Source organism: Oncorhynchus tshawytscha, unplaced genomic scaffold (genome assembly GCF_018296145.1).
Source record: "Oncorhynchus tshawytscha isolate Ot180627B unplaced genomic scaffold, Otsh_v2.0 Un_contig_1758_pilon_pilon, whole genome shotgun sequence".
Lineage (NCBI taxonomy): Eukaryota > Metazoa > Chordata > Actinopteri > Salmoniformes > Salmonidae > Oncorhynchus > Oncorhynchus tshawytscha.
In genome coordinates this window covers 48,301-62,500 of record NW_024609619.1, presented here as the reverse complement: position 1 = coordinate 62,500, position 14,200 = coordinate 48,301, and the positions used below count along the sequence as shown (strand labels likewise).

Sequence of the window (14,200 nt, the reverse complement as noted above, 5' to 3'; positions counted from 1 at the left end):
ATGTACTGACACATGTACACACACATGTACTTACACATGTACACACACATGTACTTACACATGTACACACACATGTACTGACACATGTACACACACATGTACTAACACATGTACACACACATGTACTTACACATGTACACACACATGTACACACACATGTACTGACACATGTACACACACATGTACTTACACATGTACACACACATGTACTTACACATGTACTTACACATGTACTTACACATGTACACACACATGTACTAACACATGTACACACACATGTACTTACACATGTACACACACATGTATTGACACATGTACACACACATGTACTTACACATGTACACACACATGTACTTACACATGTACACACACATGTACTTACACATGTACACACACATGTACTTACACATGTACACACACATGTACTTACACATGTACACACACATGTACTTACACATGTACACACATGTACTGACACATGTACACACACATGTACTTACACATGTACACACACATGTATTGACACATGTACACACACATGTACTTACACATGTACACACACATGTACTTACACATGTACACACACATGTACTTACACATGTACTTACACATGTACTTACACATGTACACACACATGTACTAACACATGTACACACACATGTACTTACACATGTACACACACATGTACTGACACATGTACACACACATGTACTTACACATGTACACACACATGTACTGACACATGTACACACACATGTACTTACACATGTACACACACATGTACTTACACATGTACACACACATGTACTTACACATGTACACACATGTACTGACACATGTACACACACATGTACTTACACATGTACACACACATGTACTGACACATGTACACACACATGTACTTACACATGTACACACACATGTACTTACACATGTACACACACATGTACACACACATGTACTTACACATGTACACACGCATGTACACACACATGTACTTACACATGTACACACACATGTACACACACATGTACTTACACATGTACACACACATGTACTTACACATGTACACACACATGTACTTACACATGTACACACACATGTACTTACACATGTACACACACATGTACTTACACATGTACACACACATGTACTTACACATGTACACACACATGTACTTACACATGTACACACACATGTACTTACACATGTACACACACATGGACTTACACATGTACACACGCATGTACTTACACATGTACACACGCATGTACTTACACATGTACACACGCATGTACACACGTATGTACACACACATGTACTTACACATGTACACACACATGTACTTACACATGTACACACACATGTACTTACACATGTACACACACATGTACTTACACATGTACACACGCATGACCGTTGAACTTGTTGACCCACAAGAAATCACACACACACACACACACGCATACAGACACACACGCACACACACACACACACACACACACACACACACACACACACACACACACACACACACACACACACGCGCACACACACATATGCACACACACATATGCATACACACAGATGGTTTTGCCTTAGCAACAGCAGGCTAAATCATATAGACCCCTTTGTGTCCACGTTTCTCCTACTACTGGCAGAGAGTCCCAGGAAGAGGGGAGGGATGGAGGGAGGAAATAATAGAAAACTGTGATTGTCCCAGCATGACAGAGGGAGGGAGGGAGGGAGGGAGGGAGGGAGGGAGGGAGGGAGGGAGGGAGGGAGGGAGGGAGGGAGGGAGGGAGGGAGGGAGGGAGGGAGGGAGGGAGGGAGGGAGGGAGGGAGGGAGGGTGGTAGAGAGAGAGAGAGAGAGGGAGGGGGCTGAAGTTATAGAAAACTGTGATTATCCCCCACATCTTGCTCATGAACAATTCACCATGGCCCAGCACGACCCTTAAGAAGGGTGGGAGGGAGGGAGTGAGACTGGGAGAAAATGATAGAAAACTGTGATTGTCCCTCCATGTCCCCTGGGTCATTCCTCATGCTCCATCAAGGACAGAAGGGAGGGACAGAATGGAGGGACAGAATGGAGGGACAGAAGGGAGGGACAGAAGGGAAGGGACAGAAGGGAGGGATAGAAGGGAGGGATAGAAGGGAGGGACAGAAGGGAGGGACAGAAGGGAGGGACAGAAGGGAGGGACAGAAGGAGAGAGGAAATAAGGAATGTGAGGGAGGGAGTTAGAGAGCAAAGAAAGAGGTGAATGAGGAGGGAAGGAGAAGTGAAAAGGGAGAGAAAGGATGGAAGAAGAAGCAAGGGAAATAAAGAAAAGAAAAGCAAAGAAAGAGTGAAGGTGTGAGGAGAGGAGGAAGAATCAAGTGGGGGAGGAAAATACAGAGGGAGAGAGAGGGTGGTGTCCTTGGACTGTTTATCTGGGCCAGCCGGAGCCTCAACGACTCAGCAAGGACGTGACGGTGCGCTGTCATTGTTCCCTGGTTTTGTTGTGGCGCTGTATATTATTATTTAATCGGGCTAACTAACGGACCCGCAAGTCCCACCTCACAACGCAGCAGGTGGAGGGTGGAGGAGGGGAAGGATACGGGGAGAAAGGGATGGAGGGAGGGAGCGAAGGATGAGGTTGAAAGGGGGAAGGGAGGAGGGAGGGAGAGAGAGAGGGAAGGTTGAGGAGAGAGAGAGGGGGAGAGAGGAGAGGAGAGGAGAGGGAAAAATGGTCACAGGCAATATTCTACTGAGCAAATGATTAGTCTTTAGAAAGGGGTATTGTAGTAGTCCGGTCTCGAGACCACATATTGACTGTCTTGGTCTTGTCTTGGTGCCGGAAACATTTGTACTCGGTCTTGACTCAGTCTCAGAGAGTGAGGACTCATCATTTCTCCCAGAGACCAGCGGAGACCAGCGGAGTAAAAAACTCCTAATTATCAGCTTCCATTCAGTCAGCGCATTAAACCACTTCCCCAGGCCAAATATCTACACTCCTTCCTTGAAACATGAATATCTTAACAGCCTTTATATCTATAATAGACATGTTTGCGTCGTGGTGCACCTACAGGCCTTCAGTGTGTGACAGGTTAGTGGTTCTGACAGGACAGCAACTGTAACACCAGAGCTCTTATGTAGGAGAGCACTTTTTGTAAAACACAAAGGGCCAGTGGTGTACTGGAGGGTATGCGCAGGTAGAAGCATATACTCACTTCTTAATCCCTACTGATACGACTTATCAATTATGTAGTACAATACAGAAATCATGCACAAAGTAGGCTACACATTCGCAAAGGAAGTGAAATATATTGACATGTGTGCTGCACACAGCCTAGTTTCAGTGGAATATCATCTGCAGGCAGCAAGAGCGTGCATCTCTCAACTGGATTTGGCATGGAGCAGCTCACTGAAGAATGACATCGGTAGCTGGTAGAGTAGGACAGACGTTTCAACATGGTATCTACCAGTATATGCTAACTAAGGCAACAATGGGTACGCAAACCAGGTATTGAAAAGGTGTTGGTTGGTAGGCTATTTGTGATGCGCAATTTTCATCATGTGCTGTTTGCATCAGGGGCGTAGACATGGACCGGCCTGGGTGGACAGAGGCCCACCCGCTAGGGAGCCAGGCCCTGACAGGCCCACCCAATCAGATTGATGTAGTTTAAACATTGTTGTATATTTAGACCATTACATTTTTGTTTTTTCTGTTAAAAAAAGTGTGATTTTGACCGTGACAATTTGAAAAATCTAATAGGAAAACTCTTTTTGTTGTTGTTTTTAATGAGGAAAACATGTGATTTTCACAGAGGGTGCCTTTCCTTCGCTGGAGGGACGAACCTTTTGGCAGAATTAGAGTAGACCCACTTCTCCAAGCACCACTTCACCACTGCATAGGGCTGATGGAAAGACAGCAGTCACACACAGCATGATGTTAACGGATAAGCAGTCCATAAACTAGGACATAATAAGCCAGTAGGCCCCAATCATAAGAATCCAAAATCACAACCATTAACAATTTCCCAATCGAAATGTACAACTTTTAATTCCCATTGCAAAAAACATTCACGTTTAGCAAACAAAGTAACCGGTGATCTAAAGTTAAAAGTGGAACTTGCAGCGTTTTTACTATTTTGCGGACATGAAACAAACAGACAATCATAATATCAGTCAAAAATATCAAATTCCCAGTTTATGCTACAAAACCAACTTTAGAAGAGGTTTTAAATATATGTTCTATTTGACTCAACGTTTCATGACGTACACTAAGGCATTGTTGGCAGAATAGATGGATGCAGTTCAGTATAGGATTAATATAATCCACCAATACATTTCTTGGTAGTCCAGGTTGTAAATCACAGCTGGACTGGTACATTGTTTGCAGCCTCCACATGCACTGTTTCCGTTTCAATTACTCAATATTCTGGACAAATACAGATGAATGTAACTAAGGCTGGGAATGTCAATACAATCAAACTAGCGAGGACAATGATCACAAGTCAGTCATAACGTGGCTAATAGGCTAGCGTGTCTATTTATGTAGCTAAAAACACAGAGCCTAATGTTAGCTAGATAACTAGCTAGCTAGTTAGCTGCTAGGTGGATGTCATTTTATGCCATTGGAAGAGTGGGTGTGACTGACTTTTTCCCCTAATGTCGTTTTTTTTGGTGGCTATACACAGCTAGAGATGCAGGTGTCATTTGGTTATCTAGCAAGAACTTAAACGACTGTTATACAGTTAGCATATCTTTTGTGTCGCAAATTCACTCTACCTATCTTCTCCGATTTCAGAGCACTCAAGTCTGAGTGCAAAACAACTAATGACTAAAACTAACTAACTAACAACTAAAATCCGAAACACCTGCTGAATATGACCAGTGTCAGCAAATATAGGGGGGAAAAGTCATAGTTATTCAAGAACTATACTAGGTAACACTTCAGATAACATGTAAACAGCCTAACCAGCTCTGCTACAGCGAGAAGAATTGTCAAAGTGAGGCGTTCTCTCATTTGTGTCTGGGAGTAGCTAGCTTGCAAGCTAGCCAATTTTAGCCAGTTAGCTTGAGTGCTTGGTTGGGACAAGCATGCATTGGCAGGCAATCTGCAGAAGGACGAGGAGGCTACAATTCCCCATCATTTATCAGCCAACTAGCTGAAAAAGTTTGAAAGGGTTAATCTAATGTTCCTTCGTTATAATACTAATTTAGAACTCTTATTATGGTGCTGATTTGTCTTGAATTGGACATTTTTCTGGTCTCGTCTTGACTCGTCACGGAACCCTTGTCCCCCTCCAGATCTCAGTCTTGACTCGGTCTCGCCCTCCTCCGTTCTTTGGTCTTGACTCAGATTCGATTTGCTCCGGTCTTGGTCTTGAACCAGTCTCGCTTTAAGTGGCCTCGAACACAACACTTGTTAGGGTTATGTAAAGGGTTGTTATCTGGTTCTCTTCATGCCAATAAATGGAAGACAAATTCAACTTTGTGTAGACGTGTGTGTGTGTGTGTGTGTGTGTGTGTGTGTGTGTGTGTGTGTGTGTGTGTGTGTGTGTGTGTGTGTGTGTGTGTGTGTGTGTGTGTGTGTGTGTGTGTGTGTGTGTGTGTGTGTGTGTGTGTGTGTGCATGTGCATGTACATGTGTGGGTGTGCTCTATATAGGTAGAGTGTGTGCTGTTTCTGATTGGCTGAATGAGTGTTGTTCCTTGTCAATGACCTCCCCAGTAAAACTAACTCTCTTCCTCTCTCTTTCATTTTCCTTTGGCATAACCCGTTTTCATTCCACTTTCAATTTCAACCTCTCATCATTATTTTTTCTTCACTTCCATGCTTTTCCTCTCATGTAATTTCCCCATCGCTTTCCTCTCCTTCCTATCTCTGTCTCCATTCATCTCCCCATATATCTGACCCTTGGCTCATACTCTCCCCCCTCACATCTGTTCCTTTCTTTCGTTGCAACAACTTGTTTCCACTCTGCTTTCTATCTCTCCCTCTCGTCTTCCTTTCTCAACTCTCACCTATTACATTTCCCGGCCACTCTCCTCCTCTCCTCTTCTCTGCTTTCATACCCTCCATAAACCACCAATCTGTGCCTCCCCATCCTATCCCTTCATCTCCCAAACCTATTCCCTTGTGTCACCCTCATAACCTTCCCCTCCCCCTCATCCAGCCAACATACTCACTGTCATCATCCTCTCCCAGCTGGTGTTACGGCGTCAGAAGTCCTCCTATAACTACCTTCTGGCGCTCGCCGCCGCTGACATCCTGGTCCTCCTGCTCATCGTCTTCGTCGACTTCATATTGGAGGACTTCATTTTGGGCGCGCCCCTTCCCCCCTCCCTCAACAAGGCAGTCCAGGTCCTGGAGTTCTCCTCCATCCACACCTCCATCTGGATCACGGTCCCCTTGACCGTTGACCGTTATATTGCAGTCTGTCACCCGTTGAAGTATCATAGCGTTTCCTACCCGGCCCGCACACGGCGGGTCATCATGGGCGTCTATATGGGGTGTTTGGTGTCTGCGGCGCCTTACTACTGGTGGCCTGAGCTGTGGCATGGTTTACCTGGAGGTGGTACAGGAAGTGGAGGAAGGGGGAGTAGTAGTAGTGCTGCGCAGCATGTGCTAGTCTGGGTGCACTGTGCGACTGTCTATCTCCTCCCCTGCTCCGTCTTCTTCTCCCTCAATGCAATGATCGTCAGGAAGCTCCAGCGCCGTCGCAGCTGCTTCCGCCTGCGCGGCTACTCCACGGGCAAGACCACCGCCATCCTACTCGCCATCACTTCCGTGTTTGCCGTCCTCTGGGCACCACGCACCGTCGTGATCCTTTACCACCTGTACACGGCGCCGCCGGCGTCCCCGGGTCCCGCCCGCCTTCTGCACCTCCTAACCGATGTGGCGAACATGCTAGCTCTCCTAAACACCGGGGTCAACTTCTTTCTCTACTGTTTCATCAGCAAGCGTTTCCGGACTATGGCGGCCACGGTTCTCCGGACGTTGTTCCGATGCCGTAAGCAGCCGCCGCCGTTCTACGCTGGACACAACTTCTCTATCACCAGTAGCCCCTGGATCTCCCCTGCCAACTCCCACTGCATCAAGATGCTGGTATACCAGTACGATAAGAACGGCAAGCCCATCTGCATCTCCTCGTGAGGGGGGAAGTGTGGAGGGTTTCCCTGACGACCGACCTTGATGATGACCCGATTCTGGGACTCTTTGAGCTTTTCAAATGTCAACAGACATTTAGAGTGGAGGGCTGGAAAGGTGGAGGAGAGGAAAGGAGAGGTGGAGGAGAGGAGATGGAGGAGAGGAGAGGAGAGGTGGTGGAGAGGAGAGGTAGAGGAGAGAAGAGTTAGAGGAGCGTCTGAGAAGAGGAGACGGAAAGATATGTGGTTGGTGTATGAATACGCAACAATCTATCTATCTATCTGAACTGAGAGAAAGAATGTTTGAGAATAAGAAGAAGAAGAAAAGTTGAGAAATCAAGTAGGAATGTTGCTGAGCACAAACAGCAGAACAGAACTCACAACCCAGCAACAGTGTGTTGAGAACCATCTCTCCACTCGTTCATGCGGAAAAGCAATCTAACAGACTGATCATTCAGCCTGGATAACTGCCTATCTTTTTGACTGTATTACTGCTCCGACAGTGTCTGACGATGAGCTTTGACTGTGATCAGGGACTGATAAACGAGCATCATGGCGGCTGCTTATTACTGGGTTTTATAGCCAGCCGTTTGTAAATGGGAATGGAGAGTGACAACTGAGGAATTCCTCTGTGACATATCAACCTCGCTTTGACATTGGGACGTTTTTGGTACTGTCTCTGATATACTGCTGTCGACGGATGGGGAGGAGGAGGTGATGGGGGAGGGACGGTGGGAGGATGAGGGAGGCTCTGAATCTGAACAGATGGCCATCATCCAACAGGAGCCCTCTCTAGTCAAAGAGTTCATCGCAGAGACTCTCAGCGAGAGAAACCACTCACCTTTGAAGAGGTACCCGTTGCATTGATGCTCAAGTCTTTAGTGATGGCCTTAGATGATTTGATTCACAATCACTACCATGTCCCCTGACGTGTTTTGAAACTCTGCTGACATTTCCTGTTAATATATAGTGGGTCTCAGAGGTGCATTAGACATTACAAGAGACTTTTTATTAAAAAACGGATCTGTGGATTTTAAGATGTTCTCGGTGAGTGAATTCATCAAAGATGGAAGGGATTGGGAAAGATAACCATCCAATCAGGAGCCATCTCACAGGTGTTGTTAAGGATAAGTAGGAGCTGCCTGTTGTTGTCATGGTGAAGGATTATGGTAGACTTGACTGTTAGATCAGTGTTCTTTAATACCGATCTTGACGACACATACATGTGCAGGTTTTTGTTCTAGCCCAGTACTAACACACTTGATTCAGCAAATCAACTGATCAAGCAATTTGAGTGGTTGAATCAAGGTGTGCTAGGTGTGTTAGTGCTGGGACCAGGATTGAAGGAGATTGTTGTAGACGCACAAAAATAAAGCAAAACAATTACAGCAAAACAAGTAGAGGTTCCATAGGATCAGTAATCTTGTAACCATGGATTCCACAATTTTAAAAGGAGGACATTACTACCATTTTAAAGAGTCTTCAATTAAATATTGGTGGTCTTTGATGATTGTCTTAGTCATATTAGAATGAATGTATTTGTGCAGCTCCTCAGACCCTTGACTTTATATCACTGACTAGATCGTGTGTGTGTGTGTGTGTGTGTGTGTGTGTCTGTCTGTATGTATGTGAGAGAGCAAGAGAGGGAGAGAGACAGGCAGAGAGAAAGAGAGAGATAGAGAGAGTAAACGAGAGTTCATTAATCAATAACGCCAGAGGTGTGGTATATGGACAATATACCACGGCTAAAGGGTTGTTCTTATGCACGATGCAGAACGGAGTGCCTGGACACAGCCCATAGCCCCTTAGCCGTGGTATATTGGCCATATACCACATACCCCTGAGGTGCCTTATTGGTATTATAACCAGGTTAACAATGTAATTAGAACAGTAAAAAGCCAGTTTATTCGCACTCTCATAGCTGTATCTTTCTATTCTCTCTTCAACCCTCCTCTGTCTGACTGGCACGAGGGTGAGAAATCAGATGACTGAGAAACTATGAATTTATGAAGCCACGACAACTCATAGATCAACTGTGTTCTGTCCTGCCCAGAAACAACCTATAAAACCAGCCAGGTTGCTCACGATTGACTGCGAAATTTGAAGTCCGTCCAGGTAACCAGGACGTCAGTAGAAGACTTAAAAAATGTCCGCTAGGGGCAATGGTGAGGGCTATTACCATCATGTAGGCTTGGGTTTTGCTAGGGCAATGTGGATGGGGATGGGGGATGGCCGTGTTCGATCCAACTGCTAGGTTTTAAGCCTATCCCAAGCCTTAACCCTTACCTTAACCATTCGGAATTAATGCCTGAACTTTAAACATCTAGGTACACTCAAGTGTCTTATATCGGTTAAAAGCTTAAATTCTTGTTAGTCTAACTGCATTGTCCGATTTACAATAGGCCTTACAGCGAAAGCATGCTATGCGATTGTTTGAGGACGGCGCCCCATATCAACATATTTTTCAACCAGCACAGGCCTCATAAAAATCACAAATAGAGATGAAATAATCACTTACTTTTTGAAAATCTTCCTCTGATTTGCAATCCAAAGGGTCCCAGCTATAACATGCATGGTTGTTTTGTTAGATAAAATCCTTCTTTATTTCCCAAAAAGTCAGTTTAGTTGGCGCCATCGATTTGAGTAATCGACTCGTTCAACATGCAGACAAAGGAATCCAAAAAGCTACCAATAAACTTTGTTAAAACAAGTCAAACTATGTTTCTATTTAATCCTCAGGAACCCTAAAATGTAATTTAACAATAATATTTCATAAAATAAGTATGTTCAATAGAAAAATAAAATTAGCAAGTGCGCGTCCTCTTCGTCGCGCACCCACAGACTGATTTCCAACTGTGACTCCCAGTACCAAAACTCTAAATTCTTCCTTGTTTGGGAAGAAACAAGCCTGAAACCTTGAACAAAGACTGTTGACATCTAGTGGAAGCCATAGGAATTGCAGTCTGGGAGCTGGAATTGCATAGGACTCATTGCAGTTTACTTTGGGCACGTCAGTCAGACAGGAAGTGGAGAAAAATACAGCCTAGCCTAAAGAAGTTTTAACTGTGGAGTTCCTTTTGTTTTAAACCTATCCCAACCTTAACCCTAAATTTAACCATTCGTAATTAATGCATAAACTTAACCTTAAAAATCAAACATTTATAGACGAACGTTGGATTCTGCAGTAAGACTGTGAGAGCTTGTTGTATAAAACACATCTCTGTTATTTTCTGTCCAATGAACATCCACACACACATTACACATGCACACATACACGTGCGCACACAAACATACACACACACACATATCAATGCACAAACACTTCAGGCAAAACATGTATTCATCTATCCACATTGGGTGAAACTAAGCCAGAGGGCAAAATACACAAAACATTTCCTTTGAGGGATTCAGCGTGACATGGCCTCATAAATCGTGCATTAAATGCATGTTATATCTGATGAATGGTAGAAATATAGCTCCATCTCTCATATTTGATATCTCATTGTAGGCTATTACCTTCTCAAAGTTGTCCACTGGCCTCTGGAGGGCAGCACACTCAGGCCGGTCACCCGGGATACAAGTCAGTACTCGACGTTCATCCATCTCTGAGGATGTTGGGAGATGACGTGGAAACCAGCCACTCGAGGCAACAGTGAGCTCTGTTACCTTCAAGCATCTGCCTCCAGTTGCATGTTCGAATCCAGGCATGGAAAGTTGTGTTAGATTTTTTTTAAAGAAGCCTATCCCAAACCTTAAACCTTACCTTAACCTGACCAATAGACAAAAAAAAAAAAAATTAACATGACCAACCAAAAAAACAACATTAACATGACCAATGGGCAACCACCAAAAAACAACAATGTGACCAATAAACATTGATTGGACAGGGTTCAAGTCAAGGTAAAGAGCATGCTGGGTCATTATTGACTATTGACAGTGTATCAGCTGAGGTCAACTATCTTCATTATATAGCTCTAATAACATACCTCCCTTCCATGCTCTGAAGGGGAGTAGTTATTTTTAACAAATAAGTGTGTGTGTGTATAATTGGAAAGATAATTGCTAAAGCCTGTGATAAGAGTGATGTTGACAGGTTAACAGGTTATCGTTGTTTTCTGATTGTCCATTGGTCATGTTAATGCAATTTTTGGTTGTCTATTGGTCATGATGAGCAATATGCATCAATACCACAACAGACACTTCAGTACCACTTTATTTGACCAGTTTCAGTGTCATAACATTGTCATATTGTCATAAACATGACATACCAAATTATATAAGATATCCTGACAGTTTGTCAATGAATGTCAAGTGACAATCAGTAATAAAATGTCAAACAGGACTTCATAACTATCCCAGAAAATGCAATGGGAGTGTATCTAAGCAATTCTGGATTTTCTTTATTGAAAGCATCCCAACATTGCTAGTGTGACATTCGTTTATAACCCTCGTCAAAGGTTTCCACCAACGTTAATTAGACTTATTACGGTAATTTGATTTGTGAAATAGTAAACTACTACTGAAAACACCCAGGAGGGTGCAGTTCTTGCCTGACCTCTGGTTGGAAAACAGATTCAATGAATACGACCCAGGTGTCCTCTCCATTTACCACGTGAGAGACTCTGAAGCAGGTGGGAGGGAGTGGTAGTTGCTATGGTGATGACTAGGGAACACCCACTGTTGGTGACATTAATAACTCATAACCGGATAATCATAATAGGAAACTCTTATCTCTGGAGGCTTCACGCTTTTCTCAAACAGATACTGTAAACCTGTAGAATATACTATTTTATCTTCCTCCACTCTGTCATTTTCTCTCTCAGAGTGTGTCGGTATGTTTGTGTGTGTGTGTGTGTGTGTGTGTGTGCATGCATGCGTAAGGCTTTGTGTGCTTCCACATGTGCGCACATCTGTCTGAGTGCAAGAGCTTTCAAAAGTGCGTAAAATATCAAGTCAGTTAAGACAAAAAATGTGTACAGTAAATGAAGCAAAATATCTCTGTACTCTAAATGATTAAATAGCTTATTTATGCTCCTTGGTGTTGATGACCAGTCCACATACAGAACATTATTATTAATAAATTAGCATATCTGAGATTGTATTTCCCTCTGCTTACAGTATGGCAGTCTACTGATAGCTTTTCCATTGTGTGTTTTCTACATGTCAGGCTCTTTTTAAAATCAGTTGTTCTCGTAGCCTGTTACCAGATCTGTTGGTGCCGTATTGACAACTCAAACCAATGACCATAGGAGTTGTCAAGACAGCATAAGCAGATCTGGGATCAGGCTACCATTTCTCCATGACAGCACTTCATAAGATGTGAATTGATTGAATGTAATGCATTGATTGTTTTGGAAAATTCTAATAGTTTGCCTAATGTCAGTTTATGTGACAAAACAAGCAGCCATTGTGTAGAGAATCATTGTACCATCTAAACTGCTGTGAAATATATATTCCATAACCAACAAATATTGTATTTTTAGCTGTTTGAAGTTGGTGTACAAAACCGAAAGTAAAACAAGCAAAAACGAAACATAAGAATGGGAAGCATAGAAAAGTGCATATAAAACAGATATACAGCTTCTCGGACTCACTTTCAATGAGAATGACAAATCTATAACTCAGATTTCTATGTAAATTTGGTCAGGTCACCCAAAAAGTTACATATTGCAGCTTTTACTAATGAATTTAAATGAATATAATGTATGTACAGTATGTATTTGATTATTTCCTGTGAGAAGGCATGTTGATATTTTATAACTGAGAATAAGATAAAGATACCCTCTAAAAATCAAAGATGTCTGTCTGGTCTTGTTTGTCTCTGTCAATTGTTTTTAACACGTTCACACATTAAATAACACAGTTGAAGTTGTATTGATTTTCCTAATATAGGGGCGGCAGGGTAGCCTAGTGGTTAGAGCATTGGACTAGTAACCGAAAGGTTGCAAGTTCAAATCGCTGAGTTGACAAGGTACAAAATGTGTTATTCTGCCCTTGAACAGGCAGTTAACCCACTGTTCCTAGGCCGTCATTGAAAATAAGAATTTGTTCTTAACTGACTTGCCTAGTAAAATAAAGGTAAAAAAAAGAAGAAAAAAATATTGTGACACACATGGCATGATTTGACGTGTAAAGTAAAATCCTGATCCTTATTTTATAATGTTCCTAATGATGAACAGAATACGTGTACCAAGTTTCATGGTTGTATCAGAAAGTGCACAGATTCAGTATTTTCTTGGCACTTATCTGCCTATTGTGCAAATCAAAAGGTTTTCAAAATGTTGTAACACCCAATGAATATCACAATATCACAAAGTACATACCAAAATCCTCAAAGAGTTGTCATATCCTAAATTAATCAGATTTTTCACGGTTCGACCATCACGTGATACTTCAAACAACAAGGAGGTCAAAGACACTCACTGAATGTGTCCCAAATGACACCCTACTCTCAATACAGTGCACTACTTTTGACCAGGGCCCATAAGATTCTTGTGAAACGTAATGCACTACGTAGGGAATTGGGTGCCACTCACCCACTGTCACCACTCACCATGAGAGTTGTGCAAATGTTTTCCCATTGTTACAAAATCATTGCATCATAATGAATTGTAATGCTTTGTACAACCTGTGAGTTGCTATTCACGTCATAAACAAGTACAATGTTCACCGTGGGGGAGAACAACTGCTTTTCACCATCTGCGCCTATCAGTATGTCTAGGTAATCCAGTCTAAAGCAGCTTTTAAACAAATGGATTGTGTATTAAAACTGCATAAGTGTTGCTTTCCACTTTCTGGAGGACTGAGTTTTGAAATCAGTGGAATTCGAGTTTGATAGCTAAGGAGATGGAGAAAACACCTGTCTCCAGATTACATCTTCAAACTAAGGGTAACCATGGCATCCGACAGGAGACGTGTCCAACCATGAATGATGTAAGATAGTCTAGCTAGCTACATTTTCAGATATTACAAGTTTCTAATTTTGACAAACAAAAGCCATTTGCTTGCTTAGCTATAGCCTAATTTTAGCTAGCTGACATTGTACCTGGTTGGTTAGCTACCTGCAG

General features: G+C 42.9%; 1 protein-coding gene across 1 annotated transcript in view; it reads left to right on the top strand.

Moving 5' to 3' along the window:
* The window catches only part of gpr139 (G protein-coupled receptor 139), a 29,951-nt gene extending 20,245 nt beyond the window's left edge, over positions 1–9,706 (top strand). The window contains exons 2-3 of the mRNA XM_042316365.1: positions 4,627–4,629; positions 6,161–9,706. Of these exons, the coding sequence (XP_042172299.1) occupies positions 4,627–4,629; positions 6,161–7,140 (983 nt within the window). The 3' untranslated portion in view covers positions 7,141–9,706. The remainder of the gene's footprint in view (positions 1–4,626; positions 4,630–6,160) is intronic.
* Positions 9,707–14,200: the final 4,494 nt, after the last annotated feature.